At 36.1% G+C, this 23,905-nt stretch overlaps 1 protein-coding gene across 1 annotated transcript; it reads left to right on the top strand.

Annotated features, from left to right (window-relative positions):
- The first annotated feature begins 21,107 nt into the window (after positions 1 to 21,107).
- LOC120189842 lies at positions 21,108 to 22,999 on the top strand. The gene is made up of 2 exons (XM_039193007.1): positions 21,108 to 21,634; positions 22,987 to 22,999. Exons 1-2 carry the CDS (start codon positions 21,108 to 21,110, stop codon positions 22,997 to 22,999), a joined length of 540 nt encoding a protein of 179 aa, XP_039048938.1.
- The last annotated feature ends 906 nt before the right edge of the window (positions 23,000 to 23,905 follow it).

The following is a 23,905-nucleotide window of genomic DNA, read 5'->3' as shown; positions in this document are numbered from 1 at the left end:
GCTTTTGGAAGATGCAGATTGAAGATTTTTTGTACCAGAAAAATCTATATCAACCTCTCTTAGGAAAGCAACCAGAGGGCATGAAGAATGAAGACTGGGCTCTTCTCGACAGACAAGCCCTCGGAGTTATCCGACTGACGTTATCTCGCAATGTTGCTTTCAACATAGCAAAGGAAAAGACCACGGCGAGTCTTATGGTGGCTCTCTCCAGTATGTATGAGAAGCCATCGCCTCAAACAAAGTTCATTTGATGATGATTATTCAATTTGCGGATGACGGAAGGGGCATCGATGGCACAACACCTAAATGAACTCAACACAATCACAACCCAGTTGAGTTCAGTTGAAATTGAATTTGATGATGAAGTTCAGCTTTAATTCTCTTATCATCTCTACCAGACAGTTGGAATGCTACTGTTACAGCAGTCAGCAGCTCGTCGGGAAACAACAAATTAAAATTCGACGATGTTCGGGATCTTGTATTTAGTGAAGAAATTCGACGGAGAGAATCGGGTGAAGCATCAACCTCCTCAGCCTTGCACACGGAGTCTAGAGGGAGAACTTCATAAAGAAATTCAAATCGTGGAGATCCAAATCCAGAATAGGAAAGAAAGATTTTACCTGTTATAACTGCGGCAAAAAGGGTCACTTTAAAAGAGATTGACGAGCACCGAAGAAAAATACCAGCGCATAGGAATCTGCCAACGTGACAGAAGAGACAGGTGATGCCATGATTCTAAGCGTCAACAGTCTGATTGAATCATGGATCTTGGATTCATGGGCATCTTTCCACTCTACCCCATGCCAAGAAATCATGGAGAACTATGTCAGTGGTGATTTTGGGAAGGTTCATCTAGCTGATGATGAAACCTTGAAGATCGTCGGAAAAGGAGACATCCGACTAAAGTTGCCAAACCAGACTACCTGGAAGCTGACAGGACTGAGACATATTTTTGGCCTCAAAAGAAATTTGATTTATGTAGGACAGCTTGATGGAGAAGGATATAGCACAACTTTTTCAGGCTGTGAATGGAAGATCACCAAAGGAGCACTCGTCATTGCTCGTGGTAAGAAGACTGGTACTCTCTATGTAACCTCAAATTTAGAGAATATCATTGCTGCAGCAGATGCTGATGGAAAATCAAACCTATGGACCAAAGGCTTGGCCATATGAGCGAGAAAGGGATGAAGACACTTTTTTCGAAAGGGAAGTTGCGGATCTAAATAATGTAGATGTCGAAATATGCGAGGATTGCATCTTTGGCAAACAAAAGAAAGTCAATTTTGCAAAGATTGGCAAGACAACCAAGGATGAAAAGTTAGAGTTGGTTCATACTGATGTATAGGGACCATCTCCAGTTCCATCTCTTGCAGGCTCATTATATTATGTCATCTTCATCGATGATTCTACAAGGAAGGTGTGGGTTTATTTTCTGAAGAAGAAATCAGAAGTCTTTGATACCTTCAGAAAATGGAAGGCCATGGTAGAAAATGAGACTGGTCTGAAAGTCAAGCGGTTGAGGTCTGACAATGGAGGAGAGTACAGAAATCGTAGATTCAGAGATTTCTGTGCAACAATGGGATCAAGATAGAGACAACAGTTCCCATGACACCGCAGTAGAATGGCGTAGCAGAGTGCATGAACATAACTCTGAATGAATGTGCTAGAAGCATGAGGATACATGCCGGATTGCCCAAATTTCTATGGGCTGAAGCAATCAACACTGCAGCTTACTTGATCAACCGTGGGCCCTCGGTTCCTTTGGATGGCAGAATACCATAGGAAGTTTGGAGCAAGAAAGAAATAAACCTTTCACACTTAAGAGTGTTTGGTTGTATTTCTTATGTACACATAAACTCTGCTGAAAGAAGTAAACTTGATGCCAAGTCCAACAAATGTGTCTTTGTTGGTTATGGTGGTGATGAGTTGTTACCGGTTTTGGGACTACGAAAATCAGAAGATCATTAGAAGCAGAGATGTCATTTTCAATGAGAATGTGATGTACAAAGACAGATCAACCATAGAATCAAGTAGCTCAAACATCGAAGCTGAAACAAAGGAATTTGCTGAGTTCGAGGAGATTTCTAGAAATGATGTTCAGATCAGTCCTGAAGCAGTTCAAGAAGAACCAGACACACCGGAACTAAGACGCTCCTCCAGAATTCCTAAACCAACTCAACGGTATTCTCCTTGTTTGCACTACTTGTTGTTGACTGACAATGGTGAACCAGATTGCTATGATGAAGTAATGCAAGTGGAGGATTCAGTCAAGTGGAAGTCTTCCATGAAAGATGAGATGGACTCTCTTATGTCAAATCAGACGTGGGAATTAGCTGAATTACCACCAGGCAAGAAAGCGCTCCACAACAAGTGGATTTATAGGATCAAGGAAGAGCACGATGGGAGCAAACGCTACAAAAGAGATTGGTTGTCAAAGGTTTTCAACAAAAAGAAGGTATTGACTACAATGAAATTTTCTCTCCAGTCGTGAAGTGTCTATAATCAGACTAGTATTGAAAATTGTAGCTGCAGAGAATTTATATCTTGAGCAATTGGAAGTCTAATGTATGTCATGGTTTGTACCAGATTAGATATTGCTCAAGCAGTGGGAGCTGTTAGCAGGTACATGAATAATCCGGGCAAGGTACACTGGGAAGCAGTTAAATGGATCCTCATATATCTGTAGGGTACTACAAACAAAGCACTTTGTTTCAAAGGTGGAGATACGATACTAACAGGCTATGTAGATACTGACTTAGCCAGAAATATTGACATCAGAAGGAGCACTACAGGGTATGTCTATACTCTAGGAGGAACTACAGTGAGTTGGGTTTCTCAACTACAGAAGTTAGTTGCTCTCTCCACAACTGAAGTAGAATATGTCGCTGTTACGGAAGCTAGCAAGGAGATGGTTTGGCTCCAAAGTTTCTTGGAAGAGTTAGGCAAGAAACAAGAAAACAATGTCTTGTATTGCGATAGTCAAAGTGCTATCCATCTAGCAAAGAATCCGTCTTTTCATTCCAGGACAAGCACATACAATTGAGATATCATTTTATCCGATCTCTTCTGGAAGATGGGATTTTGAAACTTGAAAAGATTAGTGGAGCTCAAAATCCGGCAGACATGTTGACAAAGACGGTGACTACGGACAAACTGAAGTTGTGTTCAGCTTCAGTTGACGTGCTAGAATAACAAGACTAGAAATACTGCTGCATTGATCGAGGTGTGAAGACAGATTAAAATCAATCTTCAAGTGGGAGATTGTTAAAAGTTAGTTCAAAGTTTGGCAACCAACTTTGAAAAATGTTTTTCAAAGTTTGGTAAATGTTTCTTTGAAAAATATTTTTCAAAGTTTGGTAAAGTTTGGTAGATGTTTGTTGAAAATAGGAATGGGAAAATTCACTTTAGTCATTGCACTTTAGGGTATTTTCAAATTAGTCCCTAAGTTTCAACTATAAATACCCTAGCTCATTTAGCTTCAAAATCATCCCACATCCCAAAAATCATTTCTTTCTCCCAATACTAGAAAGCTTTCTTGTGAGTAGTGAGTGTTTTGTAAACACCTGTAAATTTTCTCTCTTAGTAAAAGATTGCAGCAGTCCAGAGACGTAAGCACAATTGGCTGAACTTCGTTATCAATTTTGGGTATTATTTTTCCGCTTTTATTTCGCATTCTCACTAATCTGGTTATAGGGAAATTACTTGTACTCGGTTTATTTCCTAACATTCGTACGGTGTGAATGGCCTTGAGAAAATATGGAAAGATGATCAGCTTCATGTAATGTCTTTTGGTGTTCAAAGCTCAACACGTTTGACAGTTATGAGTTACCATTAGTTGAAGTATGTATTTACGTCATCTATGGGTAGAAGTTTTGCTCAACTCAAAAAACTTGAAGTTTATGATTGTGATGGAATGCAAGAGGTGATACAAGGAATATTAGGAGAAGAAGAAATGATTAGCAGCTGCTAAGTTTGTTTCCTAAACTTAACACCTTGGAGCTCAACAAACTTCCCAAACTCAAAAGATTTTGCTGGGGAATTAATATCCGGATTGAATTTACCTCTCTAAAGGTATTGACTATTATGGAATGTACTGTTTTGAACACATGCAATATTGGTTGGAAGATCAGCCACAACATCTCACTTGATCAGCCACAACATCTCTTCAATGAAAAGGTATGCATTAATCTTCATTCTTAGTTAAATTCTATTTAATTATAGAGATAAGTATTTAATATAAATACAATTTTAAATTTGTTAGAAGAATATAAATATTTAACTTAATCAAATTATTATTATTATTATTATTATTACTACTACACCTTGATTCTTTATAAAAAAACAATTTATAAAATAAAAATATTATAATTAAAGTTTCTATTGCTATTGAGATTTAGATTTTTGTTCGATGTATTTACATTTTGAATTTAAATTTATAATATTTTATTAGTTTAATATAATAAAAAATTTAAAAACAATTTATTTAAATAAAGAGCTCAAAGTAAATAAGGAAGTAGATGCCTAAACATTAGTTATAGGAGGAGGATGTTGGAGTAAAATCCATATTTGAGGGCACATACGTATAATGTACAATGTTATCATAAAATATGACATAAAATTAAGTGACCATTATGTTACATGTGTTATATGTATTAAAGTGTTGTATTTATAATTTGATGAGGGTCATAATTATAAATACTTAAAAATATTGACATAATATTCAATTTATATAAAGAGATAGTGGTCCCCAAGAAATAGGTTAATTTGTATTACTCTTATCCGCGTCAGAGAGTTTTTACGGAAATAGCAAACCTAACTTCTTGGAAGATCACAACCAAAGAAAGACTTAAAGATTTTAACCTTTCAATTAATTCAGGTACGATTCTACAAAATAAGTATTTTATTCTTAATGGTTTGGCATGATTTGATCCTGTTTATTTTTATTTTTAATATGATTTAGTTTAACAAGTGGTATCATCGTCTGTAATGTTGAATCATTGAGAATGTATTTATTTTCTAGATTGATTCGTATAATCTATTGATATTATAAAATTTTGATATTTAATTTTATTAATCGTTTGATGATTTTATTTGCGATAACCCTCTCATTAATTGTTATCGAATTTGGGGTCTTAAACATATTTCATTTTGTTGTATATATGCTGAATTGCTATGAAAGTTGAGGGATATTGGAATTGCAGTTTACCGTTGAACAATTGAATTGCAAAGTTGAATCATTTATGATTTTTTTTTTCTTTTGGTTCCTACTCGTCGAATTGGAAAAGCATTACATGGCATTAAGTATTCCTAATGATTTTGGATTTTTTTGCTTATGAAATTGAATGTGATTCAAAAAAAATTTATTTGCGTAATTTATGTATGATCGAAAGAATTAGACTATTCTAATTGCTTTTGAATTTTTGGGTTTTAATTCCTAATGATAGTGGGTTTTAATACCATTACCACAATAGTTGAGAAATTTGTATATGGGTTCAAATTCGGTATTCAATATTCGTGATTAGATATGTCCATAATATATTTTTAATTTGGTTTTGATTTCTTATATCATGTTTGGTGAATCCATAATTGATAAATTCTTGTGAAATAGTCAAAGATTTAGGTTTTAGGTTTCTAATAGCGTCATTTTAACAACTTTATTATGAGTTACTTCGAAAACTATGACGTGATTAGAAAATTCGGTTTTGGTTTTTGAGTATTATGGAATATGAAATATATATTTGACATTGATATATTCGCTTTAGTTTGCTTAAAGATTTACTTCACTAGTAAATACTTTGATTTGTCTTTCAGTTAAATATTGATCTGAATTTGGTTCGTCTTTAGTAATTAATTCAGTTATTTATTAATTGCATGTTTAAGGAATTCTTCAGAAACATTCAAAGACTTGAGTTTTCAATTTTTTTAGCACCATTTATGTAATATTATTTTGGGTTATTTCGGATACTGTAGTGCAATCAGAAATATTAGTTTTAACCTTTTATTGTTATAGAAATATTAAATTTGAGTATTAATATTTATTTTGAGATGACTTAATTAAAGCAATAAGTCGTTAAAGTAGCCTCAATTACATAAAATATTTTATATAAGTTTTGTACATGTAACTTAGGATATGTTAGTATTGATTTGCCCAAAGGAAGATTAATAGTTGACATAATCATATGTACAACTTTGGTAATAAGCATGTGATAATTATTTGGTTTGACGTGTGAGTAACAAATCGGCCCAAAGGAAGATTTTTACTTGACATGTTCTTATTATCAATGTTTGGTTCCCGCAACAGATATCACTTAAGGTGAATATTTTGTCTAAAGATGGAATATCAATGGAGCATTTGATATCTTAAGATAAGGTTTAACTATACTCAAATTTATTATTATTTTGGTTATTTTTTCATTTAATTAAAAGAGAAATTAAGAGAAATTGATTGGTTGACAATATTTCTATGATTTATATTGTTAATGCAATATACATATATATATTCAATTCGGTTTTTTAGTTTTGATTGTTGGTTAATATAATATATATTTTGAAAAAAATTCATTCATATTATTGCTATGTATGATATTTTGATAGATTAGTTGAAATAAAATATCGCCAAAGTGACCTCGTTTGTGTAGACTAATATATTTAAAATATTAAGATGATTATGTGTTTCTTGTGATTAATGTATTTATTAATTGATCGAAAGGAAAGTTAATATTTGGCCGAATTTTAAGCGACACAATGTTTGATTACTACACCAAGAGTACCATTTACTGTTAATATTATTGTCCAAAGACTTGATATTGATGTACTGTTTGGTATCTTGAGATGTGAATTAGCCATAATTTTGAATTTATTTGTTTACTTAAGATGTGAGTTTTTTATTTACGTTTTGATTGTATTAAACTATTATTTAATGCTATCACAATATTTGCTTTTATACATTTCCTTCCAATGCTTAAGAAAACGAATCTCAAGGAATGAGAAAATGAACTTTCATAAGGTTTTAGTTGTATGAACATAGAATTTGCACTAAGGAAATAACAATTTCCAACTCTCATTGGGGATAACATCTTTAATTGGTATGAGGGGTTTTGAAAGGTGAAATTTGTTCAAATTGCATAAGTCTAATGGTCATGAAGCACAATATTTTATAAGCCTTTAGGGGCACATAATCTGAAAAGATTACTAAGGCTAATAGTTTCCTTAACGAAATTAATAAATATTTTCCTCAAAATAATAAGGTTTAAATGACATTTCTTTTGACTTCTTTGAAGTCTATAAAGTATAAGGGTCAAAGAAATGTGAGAGAGTATATTATGGATATGTTTTATATTACTTCAAAACTTAAGGCACTTGAGATCGAGTTTTTCTAAAGAATTACTTGTTCTCGTGATAAAAGTACTCACTTGAAAAGTGCATATAAAGATAAGGACAAAAATAAAACCAAAAATGTAGTTGGTAAGGGTCCAACTCAAAAGAGCAATAATATGTTACAAAGGGTTGTTATCTTTTAAGATAAATTAGGACATATGAGGAGAAATTGAATTCTAAAACAGTAAGCAACTACTTTGGTTATTCTGTGTGATTTAGTGGTTATAGGTTTTATGATCTCAAATTAACTCGATTCCTATTATCATTTTTTGATATCCATGTGTTACATGTCGTTAATCAAGAAGTGAATCTAGAATCTCAACAAGGTTATTTTGAACAACTCTATATTTAAGATGAAAAATTGTTTCGAAAGAACAAACTCAACACCTCAAAGAATAAGTGTCATTTAGAACATCCACAAGATGAGAGGAATATTATTTTAGATTATTATGTTTATAAAAGAAATAAGTATGACATTAAATGATAAAAGATGGTTTAATCAACTTTCATCATGCCATGTAAGAAGAGTAGAAGGTCTATACAAGATAATAAAGTTTGAGAACTTATCACATTACCTAAATGTGCAAAGCTTATTGGTTGCAAATGAATATTTAAACCCACTGGATGCAAATGGGGATGTTGATAGGTATAAGTCGTGCCTTGTATCTAAAAGATATATTCATAAAGAATACATTAATTTTGTAGAGACTTTCTCTTTGATTTCATTGAAAGGCTCTTTCAGGATAATTATGATACTTGTTGCTCATATTTAATTTTGAGTTACATAAGTTGGATTTCAAAATGAGAACATTGATTAGATGTTTTATAGGGTGTAATTAGAAATTTTTGTCTGATGATACAAAATTAATGATATTAAATCCCAACCACAAGAAGAAGAAGGCAACAATGGCGCCATGCAATCGTCTTTGTTATGGAATTCAGGTTAATTTCCACCAATAACAGATTCACCTTTCAACTATTATCTAGGTGACTAGTGTGAAAACGATTGTACTAAAAACCACCCCAAGGAAGATTCCCAGGAAAGAGGAGGGGTCACAATGGTCCCTCTTAAAACCCACTTTCCTTAGACAGAACTACCAATACAAGTAATTTTAATAGGACAATAATTAACAACAACTATACCCGACAATAGCTATTAAATAGACATAAAGAGAACACCAAAATTTAACGAGGTTATGCCAAAATTATGCCTACCTCCTCGAACACTACTAAAATAATATTTCACTAATAGAGGAAATATTACAAAGAGAAAGAAAGAATACAAATAGCCTTTAATATAGAAGAAGGCTTATATTTGAGGGATGCTAAAATAAGAGGAGGAGGGCTCTATTTATAACAAAATAATTTCCCCTCCTCCTTATACAAAACCAATGTGGGATATTTGCCAAAAACCAACAAATCTCCACCTTGGCAAATTCCACACACGTCTCAAAAAAATCCAATCTTCAGTAGTGTCTGCAAATTCATCTTTCAATTTGTAACAATATTGACCAAGTCTAAACAATGTTTAAACTTGATCACAGTTACCACTTTTGTCAACATATCAGCAGGATTCTCAGTGGTTCGAATCTTCTGGATTATGACTCCACCTTCTTCTAGAATCTCTTGTACAATGTGATATCGAACATCGATGTGCTTCGTCCTTGCATGGTAAACCTGGTTCTTTGCTAAATGAATAGCACTCTGACTATCACAATGCACTTTGATGTGCTTCTGTTCAATTCCCAATTCACCAAGCAACCCTTGAAGCCAAATTGCCTCCTTCACAGCTTCTGTAACTGCCATATACTCTGCCTCTGTAGTAGACAAAGCCACTATTGACTGTAAGGTAGACTTCCAACTGACTAGTGCTTTTGCAAAAGTAAACACATAACCAGTAGTTGATCAACGCTTGTCCAAATCACCTGCATAGTCTGAATCACAATACCCAACTACACACTGACCATCTTGTTTGTCCTGCTGAAAGACCAAACCAACATCTACGGTGTTCAGAATATACTGCAGAATCCATTTCACAACTTGCCAATGCTCCTTTCCAGGATCATGCATATACCTGCTCACAACCCCAACTGCCTGTGAAATATCGGGTCTCGTACATACCATTGCATACATCAAGCTACCAACAGCACTTGCATATGGAACCTTTGACATGTATTCCCGTTCTGCATCATCCTTAGGTGACATGGATGCACCGAGCTTGAAATGAGGAGCAAGAGGTGTACTAACTGGTTTTGACTTCTCATTCATGCCAAAACGTTTTAGTACCTTCCTCAGATATTCTTTCTGAGACAAACAAAGCCTCCCCAATTTCTTATCCCTTGATATCTCCATGCCTAGAATCTTCTTTGCTTCACCAAGATCCTTCATCTCAAACTCCCTATTCAATTGAGTCTTTAGTTTCGTAATTTTTGTCTGACTCCTGGAAGCTATCAGCATATCATCAACATAAAGAAGAAGATATATATAGGATCCGTCTTGTAGCTTGCATAAATGCACACAATGATCATATTTGCTTCTTGTGTACTTCTGCCCTATCATAAACTTGTCAAATCGCTTGTACCATTGCCTTGGAGATTGATTCAATCCGTATAGCGATTTTTCAAATTTGCACACCATTTTCTTCTTTTTCGTCAACTTTGAATCCATCTAGCTGAGTCATGTAGATTTCCTCATCCAAGTCTCCATGTAAAAATGCAGTTTTTACATCCATCTGAACTAGTTCCAAATCCAACTGTGCTACCAAAGCCAACAAAATTCTGATGGAGGAATGTTTTACAACTGGAGAAAATACTTCATTATAATCAACTCCCTCCGTTTGAGCGTAGCCTTTAGCCACCAATCTTGCTTTGTAGCGGATGTTATTCTTGTCAGGAAATCCATCTTTCTTTGCATATACCCACTTGCACCCAATTGCCTTATTTCCCTTTAGAAGACTAGCTAGTTTCCACGTCTGATTCTTTTGAAGGGATTGCATTTCTTCATTCATGACAATCCTCCACTTTTTATGTTCTGAACTTTGGACTGCTTCATTAAAAGTGACAGGAACGTCATCAATTGCAATTGGTGATGCAAAAGAGACCATATCAGCATAACGAACAGGTTGTCTAATGGTTCTCTTTCCCTTTCTGAGTGCAATTGATTCATGTTGCTGTGGAGGTTCTTGGGTCTGAACCTCTTCTTCATGATAATCCTTGATCTATCAGTAATTTCAAGGATTTTTCACCAGCATGCCCCAAGCGCATATGCCATAACCTGGTTGCTTCTGACTCCTGTTCATCAGTAGAAGCTGCCACTGTTGCTGTCCCTACAATTGTACTACCCAGAAAGTAATACACATTATTTCTTCTGGATTCCCTTCATTATCACCAGTGCACCAGAGATAATCCTCATAATCCCATCTTTTTCCCTCACTTTTAAACCTTTTGACTCTAAAGTTCCCATAGAGATGAGATTTCTTATTAAATCTGGTACATAATAGACACCTGTTAAGGTTCTGATTGATCCATCCTGATTCCTCAAGCGAATTGAACCAATCCCAAGTGTGTCAAGAGGGGAATTATTTGATGTGTAGATAATTCCACCTTTTAGTTCTTTAAAATCAAAGAACCATTCTCTATTGGGGGTCATATGGTGGCTACAAGCTGAATCTAACAGGCATGAACTAGAACAGCTGGTTGATGGTAGCAGCGAATGCGAAATCTGAATCTGCATCATCATACTCGACCGCATTTGATTCTAAGACAACCTTTCCCCTTTCAGGTTTGCCTTTGTTCTTTAGCCTGGGACATTCTTTCTTTTAGGCCCTTTTTCTCGACAAAAGGCACATTCATCTTTGCTCAATCTGGACTTTGACTTCGATCTCCCTCTCCTTCCTTTATTCTGACTCTTCGAACGGCCTCTAACAACAAGATTTTCTGCTTCGACACTTGTGTTTTCTTGTTTGTCTTTCTTTCTCAATTCATAACTATACAAGCCACAGTTACTTCACTGAGAGACACATCAACCTTCTCATGAAGTAGAGTAATTTCAAGATACTCAAACTCATCAGGAAGTGATCCCATCAACATTAGAGCCAGATCTTTTTCTTCAAAAGTCACGTCCATATTCATCAGATCAGTCACCAGCTGATTAAAGCTAGTAATGTGATCATTCATAGTGGTACCTGGTACATATTTGAAGCGGAACAATCTCTTTTTCATGTAGAGTTTGTTCTGACCGCTTTTCTTCAAAAATTTCTCCTCGAGTGCCTTCCATAATTTACTTGTAGAAGTTTCCTTAGAAAATATATATTTCTGCTCTCTAGAAAAACACGATTGAATAGTACCACATGCTATTCTATTGATTCCATTCTTTCTCCTCAACATCATCTGGTTTATCTCCTTCAATAGCAATGTCTAGACCCTGCTAAAATAGGGCATCTAGAACCTCACTTTGTCACATGCCGAAATGACCGGTGTCATCAAAATCTCCACTGCAAATCTAACATTTGTCACAGCATTTCTTGCCAAAATTGAAGATGAAGAAGCGTCTGTCATTTCTGCTACAAATTCTATTTAATAGCTACCAATGCGGAATGTCAATTATCCCAAGGAAATTTTTTTTGATGTGGAAGATCAGCCTAAGCCGCAACCACAGAGCATAATAAAATAAACCAAGAGCTCTGATACCAATTGTTATGAAATTCGGGTTAATTTCTACCAATAACAGATTCACCTTTCAACTATTATCTAGGTGACTAGTGTGAAAACGATTGTACTAAAAATCACCCCAAGTTAGATTCTCAGGAAAGAGGATGGGTCACAATGGTCCCTCTTAAAACCCACTTTCCTTAGACAGAACTACCAAGACAAGTAATTTAATAGGACAATAATTAACAACAACTATACCCGACAATAGCTATTAAATAAACATAAAGAGAACACCAAAATTTAACGAGGTTAGGCCAAAATTATGCCTACCTTCTCGAACATTACTAAAATAATATTTCACTAATAGAGAAAATATTACAAAGAGAAAGAAATAATACAAATAGCCTTTAATATAGAAGAAGGCTTATATTTGAGGGATGTTAAACTAAGGAGGAGGAGGGCTCTATTTATAACAAAAGAATTTCCCCTCCTCCTTATACAAAACCAATGTGGGATATTTGCCAAAAACCAACATCTCCACAACTCATTCAATCGGATGTTATTACATATGAATTTCCACACTTGACATCCTTAATATTAAAAAAATTGCGAAATCTAAGGAGCGTCCATCGTAAAATGCTTAGTATAAATTGGCCTTTGCTGAAGGAGATGCAAGTGGAGAGGTGTGACAAAGTGGAGATACGTTTGCTTCTGAAGAAACAAGTGGATTCCCAATTCAACAGCCCCTCTTTTGGGTGAATCAGGTATATTCATCCTAATTCTTGGACTATTCATTATCTCTTATCCTCTGATAGTTTTGTTGAGAAACAAATGGGAATTGTACAGTTTACGTTTCCAAATCTGCATGAACTGACTTTGGGATGGAATGCTGGAATGGAGATTGGCATTGTCATGGCCAACAACTTGTATCTCACTACTTTCCCAACTTAAAAGTTGTCCAACTTGAGGATTATCCGGAGCAAGTGAAGAAGGCTGCGAGGAAAACTCTGCATGGGTTAGGAAAAACAATCTGATTCCATCTTTGGTATCTTTCCGAAATCTGGTGACTTTGAAAGTAGAGAAATGTGATGGATTCATAAAATTAATTACACATTCGACAGAAAGAAGTCTAGTGCAGCTCAGAAAAATGAGTATAGAAAATTGCAGAAATATAGAAGAAATAATACAAGGGGGGATGATGGTGATGAAATCAGTTTCCCCCAGCTCAATATTTTTAAACTTGTATATCTACCAAAGCTGAAGAGCTTCTGCTCATCAGGGAATTATAACTTTGGGTTCTCATCATTACGAACTCTGGTTGTGAAAAATTGCCCAAAGATGAAGATATTCTCTCGAGGACACTCAAACACTCCAATGTTGCACGAAGTACCATCACATGGGCTGGAAGATGGACGACTTTGGGAGGGCAGCCTTAATAGCACTATACGACTGCTGTTCCACTTCCATCCAAAGGTATATATAATTTTCCGAATTTCCTCATTATTAAATTAGTATTTTACAAAATTTGAGTATTTGGTTTTACATTTCACTCTCGACTCTGTTCTTGAATCAAAACCAAAGAATTGGAATGAAAAGAACTAGTTTTTAGGATTAAATTTAGCGAGGGTTTATGAATATAAAAGAATTTTGAAGAAAGAGTTGTATTTGTTCATAAAGGAGGATACTATTATATATATCATTTAGAATTTAGGCAAGTGCTCATTATTCACATTAGATTTAGGCTGTCACCTATGAATGTACACGATAACATCTGAATTATATTTAATTATTGTTTTTGCCTATTGATCATAATAGAATGACATGGTAGAAGGATGTGAGAATTCAGGAAGATCAAAGTGATCCTTGTACTCTATAACAACCCGGAAATTTAAAAATATTATTTAAATGAAATTTGAGGTTTTAATTTTGTAAATTGATAAATTTTGGGGACTAAATTGAAAGTTTTTAAAATTTGTAGCCTGTTTTAGAGTTAAAGAAAATTTAAGGACCAAACCCTGAATTTACTCCTGAAGTGTCGGCAGGCTCTGGTTATTTAGACGTGCAATTGGTTTTTGCAGAAACCAATTGCTCAAATTTCTTCTTTTTTTCACACAACTTCCAAACCCGATTCCGACGCCATCCGACCTCCGATCATCGTTTTTGAAACCACCATCGTGTTCGTCCATTGAGCAAGGAACAAACACCATAAATTAATTGAAGTGAAACGCTGCCAAACACCGTGAATTTCAAGTCAAAGTCTCGACGTTTTTTTAGCTCAATCACCGAGAAAATCTTAAATTCATCGCCAATCGTTGCTCCGTTTACAACACCTCCCGCACCATCGTGTCCTTGTTCCGTTCCGAGTTCGCGGTGTCATCCTTGGTCTCCGTCGATGGCTGTAGGGAGGTGAAGCGGTCAAAGTTTCCGATTTGTTGAAATCGAGCTCTCCGCCGTTCAAAAATTTGAATCGAGCTTTGTAAGTATCTCGAAATCGCTCAAAATAATTTTTAGAAATTTTTCTGTAAATTTTCCTACGCTTATAGACGCCGCACGCGCCGCCACTGCACGTGGGGAAGGCAAAAATAACCGGTTTGATCGGTTTTTAAAGGTTTTGACTGGTTTGACCGGTTCCAACCCGACCCGACCCAACCGTTGACTGAGGTGCTATTTTAGTAATTAATTCGAAATAGGTGCTATTTTAGTAATTAATTTAAAAAGGGTGCTATTTTTGTAAAATGGTTGACAGTTTGTTAACCTCCTTTGACCAGAACTTTGACCGGCTTTGACGGCTATTAAACAGCCGTTAATCTTTTCCGAGTATACCTATCCTGATAGTTTTCGACGTTTCGAATCCGTTTTTGGGGTCCGTTTTGCCAAATTCAAACTCAAAAGTCTTCAAATTGTCAGTCAAACCTGTTGACTTTGATTTAGACCAAGAATTCAAATTTTCGGAAGGTCATATTCTATGTATTTCGACATCCTGAATCTTATTCAAAAGTCCGTTTTACCAAATTCTGACCTGAAATTCCTGAATCGAGCATGTGAACACAAAAAGGCTTAGTATTTTAATATTTTGATTATTTAATTGAGTTTTGATTAAGGAATTGATTCAATAAAATATTTTATGAAGGTACTGGTGTTTCAACTGAGAGATGATCAGTTAGGTCCGAAATTGTTCGTTCGTCAGATCAGCCCGAACCACGTACTACTAGACTTACCCGTAAGTTTCTGTATATTATTTAAATAAAGATTGAGATTATTTATATTAGGATTCCAATATGGATTTTTTTTCAATTCGTAGGATCTAGCGCTGCAGCAGAGCGTGATCGACAAAACCAGTAATAGGCTTCCCTATCTGATTTCTCAGACTGTTACAGGTGTGTTTCCTGATAGTGTTATATTATTATTTTAAAGTATATAAATATCTGAATATTGTGTATCTGATTTCTGATTTACTGCATATTTCTGATATGATTTCTGGTTACGGTATTTTATACCATTTTCTGAATACTGATTACCCAACATCTGAATTACCATACATTACTGATTTGATTTTTGATTTCTGTATTTCTGTTTATGGTTTTCAAGCTTGAAACATTCTTATGTTTTTAAAGAATTATTCATTGTTTTACGCGAATACATTCATGTTCATTACTATCATTGGGGGGAATATTATTAGAGAAAGATTATCTGCAGGCTCCTCGGCTGTGTGCTCAGGGCCTTACTGGTTGTGCGGGGTGTATGGTTATGGGGAACCTACACAAACAGATTGTGAAATGATGGGGGTAGTGTTCATGTTTTCAAAACATGTTGCATAAACAAATTTTATTAAAATATTTTGTTAGTATGTTTTTATACATTGTATGGAGCACACTGGGCTTTTTAGCTCATTCTGTAGTTTTTACCCTTTTTCAGATAACAGCAGACCGTAAGCTAGCAGATTTGGCATCAGGAGAGATCAACTACTTATTTTATACGAACATATATCTTTATATGTTTTTCGGTTATATTTGGTGACATGTATTTGCTATCGTTTTGGATATATCTGTATTATTAATATTTTGTTCTTTATTATATTTAATGTTCTATAAGTTGTTTAAAAAAACCTCTGAATGGGACATGTGACCACTTAGGTTTGGGTCTAACTTACAGACTGGTCTGGGAGGCTACATTTGGTGGTATCAGAGCTTTCGGTTTTAAACACTCGGACTGTATATGGGTCCTAAATTTTGGATTTTTAAGAAATAAAAAAATGTCACCTTATTTTATGATTTAAAATTTTTCAAGATCTCTGATGTTAATCTGACATATGTTTTAAATTCTTTCTGTAGAACCTTATAGATCTAACGATAAGTGCTGCTAGAGGTCGTAAGACAGGACGTGGACATGGTCGAGGGCGAGTTGCTCGACCTTCTGTTACGATTGACGATTCGATGTCTCACGTGATCCTCCTGTTCCGCAAGTAGATCCGACCCTTTCTCATGATGATCAGTTTACTCCTGTGAGAGACCCTCCCGTCACTGGAGATGAGGATACTGGCGTGAATGAAGATGTCATTAATAGAGATATATTCCGCATGTTTCAGAGAGCTGCCAGAGCCCCTAGTAATATGACTGCGGTTGAGATTTCAAATTCTTTGGTCGCTGCTGTAGTTCCATTCGAGGGTATTACTGGTGGACCCCGAAAGACACTGAGTATTGGCTGGAGGACACAGAGAGGATTATGGATGAGATGGACCTCGGACCTGAACAGAAGTTTAAGGGGGCCCTAAATGTTGAAGAAAGAGAGCTTTAGATGGTGGCAATCAATTTCTGGTAGTATTTTGAAAAACCAGTTAACATGGGATCTTTTTAAGACTCGCTTCCGGAGTCGCTACATCGAGAGAGATATTTACAGGAGCGACATCAGGAGTTTCAGAATCTGGAGCAGGGTAATATGTCTATTATGGACTACGAGGTTGAGTTCATCCGATTGAGCTATTATGCTCCTGGACTTGTTGACACAGAGACAGATAAATGCTTGAGATTTGAAAATGGACTCCGGTATGAGATCAGGAGTCGAGTCGCTACCCATCGGGAGAGGAATTTTGATGCATTGGTTGAGATAGCCAAGACTGCTGAGGAAGTAGAGCGATTGGGTATGGAGCACAAGAGAGATAGTGATCGAGCCCAAAATTGATTCAGGAGGCCTTCTGGTTCTGTTGATTCTTCTACACACTCTAGCAAGAGAGGCAGGGGTGAGTCATTTCAGAGAGGCGGTGCGAGTGTCAGACCTGTTTGCATCTGGTTCTTCAACTTTTCAGCCTTCTAGATATGGTGGATCTTCTGGGTCGCAATCTTTGTAGTCATGTAATTATTGTGGGAAACCTCATTATGGGGAATACAGGAAGAAATTGGGTACATGTTTTAGATGTGGTTCAGGTGACCATATTGTAAAGGATTATCCAGAGTTAACTCATTCAGTTCAGACACCAGCTCGTACTCCCGCTCGTACTCAGAGTACTGTTTAGACTCCTGCGGGTGGTCGTACTTAGGAGAGATCATCTGGATCGACTAGTAGAGGTCGTGTATATCAAAATAGGGGTCCAGTCAGATCTGAGGCCAGACAACCTGCATTGGTTTACACTGCTAGACTTCGACAAGATCGCGATGGGCCTAATGTGATTTTAGGTACTGTTACTATTCATTCAGTTCCCTACTTTACATTGTTTGATAGTGGTTCTACAAATTCCTATATATCGCATTCTATTTTTTAGGGTCTAAATATTCCTGTTGAGAATACTGAGCATTCGGTGATAGTTCAAAGTCCCTTAGGCAAGTCCATAATGTTGGATCGTATTTTTAGAGAATGTCCTATAGAGATCAATGGAGAAATTTTTCTGGCCGACCTGATGGAGTTACCTTTGGAAGAGTTTGATTTGATTCTCGGTATAGATTGGTTGGACAAACATCGAGTAAATATTTATTTTGAGACCAAGAGAGCTATTCTGAAGACCCTAGATATATGAAAGATTGTAATGATCGGGGAACGCCGTGGATTTCTGACGAATGTTGTGTCTGCTTTGGTAGTTGAGAAGATGATCAGGAAAGGTTCTGAGGGGTTTTTTGCTTATATATTGGATACCAGTAGTTCTCAATCTGATATTGAAGGCATCCAGATTGTCAAGGAATTTTCTGATGTTTTTCCCGAGGAGTTGCCTGGATTACCGCCGGATAGAGATGTTGAGTTTGAAATTGAAGTCTATCTATTCTAGTTCCACTCCGGTTTCAATGGCTCCTTATCGTATGGCCCCAAAGGAGCTTAAAGAACTGAAAATCTAACTTCAGGAGTTGTTGGATAGGGGATTTATCCGACCTAGTGTATCATCGTGGGGAGCCCCAGTTCTTTTTGTCAATAAGAAAGATGGGACATTGAGACTTTGTATTGATTATAGAAGACTGAACAAGCTCACGGTTAAAAACAAATATCCTCTGCCCAGAATCGATGATCTATTTGACCAATTTTGAGGGTTTTCTATCTTTTCAAAAATAGACTTGAGGTCTGGTTATTATCAACTCAGGGTGAAAGACTCGGATATTCCAAAAATTGCTTTTCGTATTCGGTATGGGCATTATGAGTTTTTAGTGATGCCATTCGGGTTAACAAATGCCCTACTGCTTTTATGGATCTGATGCATAGGGTGTTTCGACCTTATTTGGACCAGTTTGTAGTTGTATTCATTGATGACATACTGGTATATTCTAGAAGTGATGCAGAACATGATAAACACTTAAGGATTGTTCTACAGATTCTAAGGGAGAATAAGTTATACGCTAAGTTGAGCAAGTTTGAGTCCTGGCTCAGCGAAGTGACTTTTCTTGGACATATTGTTTCTGCTGAAGGCATTCGGGTGGATCCAAGCAAAGTGGAAGCTATTCTGAACTGGAAGCAACCCAGAAATGTCTCTGAGATTCGTAGTTTATTAGGTTTAGCTGGTTACTATCGTCATTTCGTTGAGGGGTTCTCTCTTATTGCAGCTCCTCTAACGAAACTATTGAGGAAAAATGTTCCATTTGTCTAGTCTGAGAACCAACAAGCTAGCTTTGAGAAATTGAAGACTGTTATAACTCAAGCCCCAGTGCTGATTCAACCTGAATCTAGAAAAGATTTTTCTGTCTACAGTGATACTTCTCACTCTGGATTAGGATGTGTTTTGATGCAAGATAGGAAGGTTGTCGTTTATACTTCGCGTCAGTTAAAGCCGCATGAGCGTAACTATCCTATTCACGATTTGGAGTTAGTTGCTGTAGTTTTTGCTTTAAAGATCTGGAGGTACTACCTATATGGAGAAAAATGTTATATTTATACTGATCATAAGAGTATAAAGTATTTTCTTACTCATAAAGAATTGAATTTGAGACAGCGTCGCTGGTTGGAGCTTCTAAAAGACTATGATTTAGAGATAGAATATCATCCATGGAAGGCTAATGTAGTGGCAGACGCCTTGAGCCGTAAGGCTATATCAGGTCTCGGAGCCTTATTCGCCAACTTGAGTTTATTTGCATGATAACAATTTGTTAGCAGAGTTGCAGGTTAAACCTACTTTGGCCGAGGAGATTAAGACCAAACAACTTCTGGATTCCTCATTGCTACCAATTATTGAACAAGTTAAGCAGGGATTGAGTTCGGAGTATACTGTGGATCAGGATGGTATTTTGTGTTTTCACGGTCGTTACTACGTCCCTAAAGATGATGAGTTGAGACGGGTTATTCTTTAGGAGGCTCATAGTAGTCCTTATGCTATGCATCCTGGCGGGAATAAAATGTACAATAATCTGAAAGAGCGATACTTTTGGATTGGTATGAAGAATAATATTTCAGATTTTGTGGCGAGGTGTTTGACTTGTCAGCAGGTTAAGGCAGAGCACCAGCATCCATCTGGATTGTTACAGTCAATTAAGATTCCTGAGTGGAAATGGGAGCGCATTATGATGGACTTCGTTAATGGTCTTCCTCTGACTCCTTTCAAAAAGGATTCTATCTGGGTGATTGTTGATCGACTCACCAAGTCAGCGCACTTTATCCCTATTCAGGTTAATTATTCTCTGGACAAACTGGCTAAGTTGTAAATTTTTGAGATCGTTAGACTTCATGGTGTTCCGTTGTCTATCATATCTGATCGAGATCCGAGATTCACTTCCAGGTTCTGGAAAGTTTTGCACGAGGCTCTGGGTACTCGTTTGAATTTCAGTACAGCTTTTAGACAACTCAATAAAGTAACCATTAAGAATAAGTATCCTCTCCCTAGAACTGATGATTTATTTGATCAGTTGAAGGGAGCTTCAGTCTTCTCTAAGATTGACTTGCGATCGGGATATCATCAATTGAAAGTTCAAGAGAAAGATATTTCAAAAACTACATTTAGAACGAGGTATGGCCACTATGAGTTCATTATGATGCCCTTCGGAGTTACAAATGCACCAGCTGCTTTTATGGACTTGATCAATTGAATTTTTCAACCTTATTTGGACCAATTTGTAGTGGTGTTTATCAATGACATATTGGAGTATTCAAAGACAAATGGAGAGCATAGTGCACATTTGAAGATAGTCTAGCAAACTCTTCGAGACAAGAAGTTATATGCCAAGCTATCCAAATGTGAATTCTGGTTGAATGAAGTTATATTTCTCGGACATGTGATTTCTGCGGAAGAAATTCGAGTGGATCCTCATAAAGTAAAAGCTATCCTTGAATGGGAGGTTCCCAAGAATGTATCTAAAGTTCACAGTTTTCTAGGACTTGCCGGTTATTATCGAAGGTTCGTTAAGAACTTTTCGATGATCTCTCTACCATTAACCAAGTTGGTGAGAAAAGGTGTAACTGTGGACCCCTAAATGTCAAGAACGTTTTGATATGCTGAAAAAGATTTTGATAGAAGCTCCAGTATTAATTCAACTAGAGTCTGGTAAAAACGACGTGGTTTATAGTGACGAGTCCCACAATGGCTTGGGATGTGTACTAATGCAAGAGGGTAAAGTGGTAGCGTATGCGTTGAGGCAATTAAAACCACACGAGAAGAATTATCCTACATATGATCTGGAGATGGCTGCAGTGATATTCGCCCTAAAGATCTGGCGCCACTACTTGTATTGTGAACGATGTTGTTTATATACATATCATAAGAGTCTGAAATACCTGATGACCCAAAAGGAGTTGAATTTAAGGCAAAGGAAGTGGATAGAATTTTTGAAAGATTATGATATTGTGATAGATTTTCATCCTGGAAAAGCAAATGTGGTAGCGGATGCTTTAAGCCAAAAGACGTTTGCAGCCTTACGAGCCTTGGATGCTAGGTTGTCATTGAATGATGATGGTGCTTTATGTGCGGAATTAACCCTTCGGCCATCATGGATAGATAGAATCAAAGAATTGCAAGCTAGAGACGAAGAGTGTTCAAAGAGGTTACAGCATGTAAAGAATGGAGAGCTTATTGATTATGAGATTAAGACTGATGGGAATTTATACTATCGAGGGATACTAGTAATTCCATATAATAAGGAGTTGATAAATGAGTTGTTAACAGAAGATCATTGTAGTCCATTGGCGATGCATCCTAGAGGAAACAAAATGTATATGGATCTCAAGAGTCGGTATTGGTGGCCGTGAATGAAAATGAACATTACGGAATTTGTATCCAAGTGTTTGACTTGTCAGCAAGTCAAAGTTGAACATCAAGTTCCGTCAGGATTATTGCAACCTATGTCGATTCCTCAGTGGAAATGGGAGAATGTAACGATGGACTTTGTGATGGGATTACCTCTAACTCTGATCAAAAGAGATTCAATCTGGGTGATTGTAGATAGATTGACTAAATCAACCCATTTCATACCAGTGCGAGCAGATTTCTCCATGGATAAGTATGCCGAGTTATATATAAGAGAGATTATATGGTTGCATGGTGTACCTGTTTCTATAGTTTCTAATTGAGGTCCTCGATTTACTTCAAGATTTTGGAAATCATTTATGGAGAATTAGGAACTCGATTGGATTTTAGCACAGGGTTTCACCTAAGACCGATGGAAAATCTGAACAAACGATCCAAATCTTAAAAGACATGTTTAGAGCTTGTGTAATTGAATTCAAGGGATCGTGGGAAAGATATTTGCCACTTGCTGAATTTGCATACAACAATAGCTATCAATCGAGCATTAAAATGGCTCCCTATAGAGCTTTATACGGGAGGAAGTGTTGTGCGCCTTTGAACTGGTATGAGCTTAAGGATCTAGAAGTTCTTGGTCCTGAATTAATTCAGGAGATGGAAGAAAAAGTTATTGTAATCCAGAATAATCTCAAATCTGCCACAGATAGACAAAAAGCATATGCAGATCTGAAAAGGAAAGAAATTGAATTTCAAGTTGGTGATAAAGTGTTTTTAAAAGTATATATATGGAAGAAGGTGTTGAGGTTTGGTCGGAAAGGAAAGTTGAGTCCTCGGTTTATTGGACCATATGAAATTGTAAAAAGAGTGGGACCAGTGGCATATCAATTGGCCTTGCCACCGGAAATGGAAAAGATTCATAATGTTTTACATGTCTCAATGCTTCGGAAGTATAGATCGGATCCCTCCTATATCGAAACACCAGAAGAGATCGAGGTGCAACCGAATTTGACTTATGAGGAAGAACCCATTCAAGTTTTAGCAAATGAGGTTAGGCAATTGATGAACAAGACTATTCTATTGGTTAAAGTCTTGTGGAGGAATCAAAAGGTTGAGGAAGCAACGTGGGAACGTGAAGAGGATATGAGAAATCAGTACCCACATCTCTTTGCCCATTGAAAATTCGAGGACGAATTTTCTTAAGGGTGATATTTACAACATCCTCAATACCGGGTTAGTGATTAAATTATAAAATTTCAAAATTTGGTGATTAAAGTAGAATAATTGAATAGTTTAATGAGTTATATGGGAAATGTTTTGTAGGATTCAAGTGTAAAGAAGAAGAAAGTGAAGGACAAAATGGTCATTGACAAAGGGAAATAATTTAATTGTTATGGTTATATATCTTTCCACGTGGAATGGGGTGGAGAAGGAAATAAGCTTCCAGAGTTCTCTTCTTCTCTTGTTTTCTCCATACGTGAAGACCCAAGCTAAAGGTAAGATCTCTTGTTAGTGAAATTCTTGATGAATTTATGGTTGATTTATGACCATATATTTTGATATAACAAAAAATTGCAAAATATTTTTGGACTTGATTGAATTTGTTCAAAAATTTCATATATCTTTCCACGTGGAATGGGGTGGAGAAGGAAATAAGCTTCCAGAGTTCTCTTCTTCTCTTTTCTCCATACGTGAAGACCCAAGCTAAAGGTAAGATCTCTTGTTAGTGAAATTCTGATGAATTTATGGTTGATTTATGACCATATATTTTGATATAACAAAAAATTGCAAAATATTTTTGGACTTGATTGAATTTGTTCAAAAATTTCAAAAATATTTCAAAGTCGAATTTGAACACAAAATATTTTTCTGGGTAAATAGTAACGGTATTATTCTTATAGTATCGATATTGCATGAACATTATCGATACTATTCTTGTAGATCGATATCAAAGAGAGAGTATCGATAATCCTATTGATACTACCCTTTGTTTTTCAAGTTGTTCAAATTCAACATACAAAATTGGTATCGATACTACTTTGCACAGTAGTACCGATAGTGTAGAATTCTATTTGAATAATGGCTAAAATTTTAAATATAATAAAGGAAGTATCGATACTCCAAAAGACAGTACTAATACTCTCTGTGCTGGACAATTTTGTTTAGCATAAATTAGTTCCCCAACATGGATCATACAATGAAAAATATATATTTTTATAAAGGTTACTCTTTAGTCTAGAAA

The sequence above is a fragment of the Hibiscus syriacus genome, unplaced genomic scaffold (assembly GCF_006381635.1).
Source record: "Hibiscus syriacus cultivar Baekdansim isolate YM2019G1 unplaced genomic scaffold, ASM638163v2 tig00116959_pilon, whole genome shotgun sequence".
Classification (NCBI taxonomy): Eukaryota; Viridiplantae; Streptophyta; class Magnoliopsida; order Malvales; family Malvaceae; genus Hibiscus; species Hibiscus syriacus.
The sequence above is the reverse complement of the archived record's forward strand: the minus strand, read 5'-3'. Positions and strand labels throughout refer to the sequence as shown.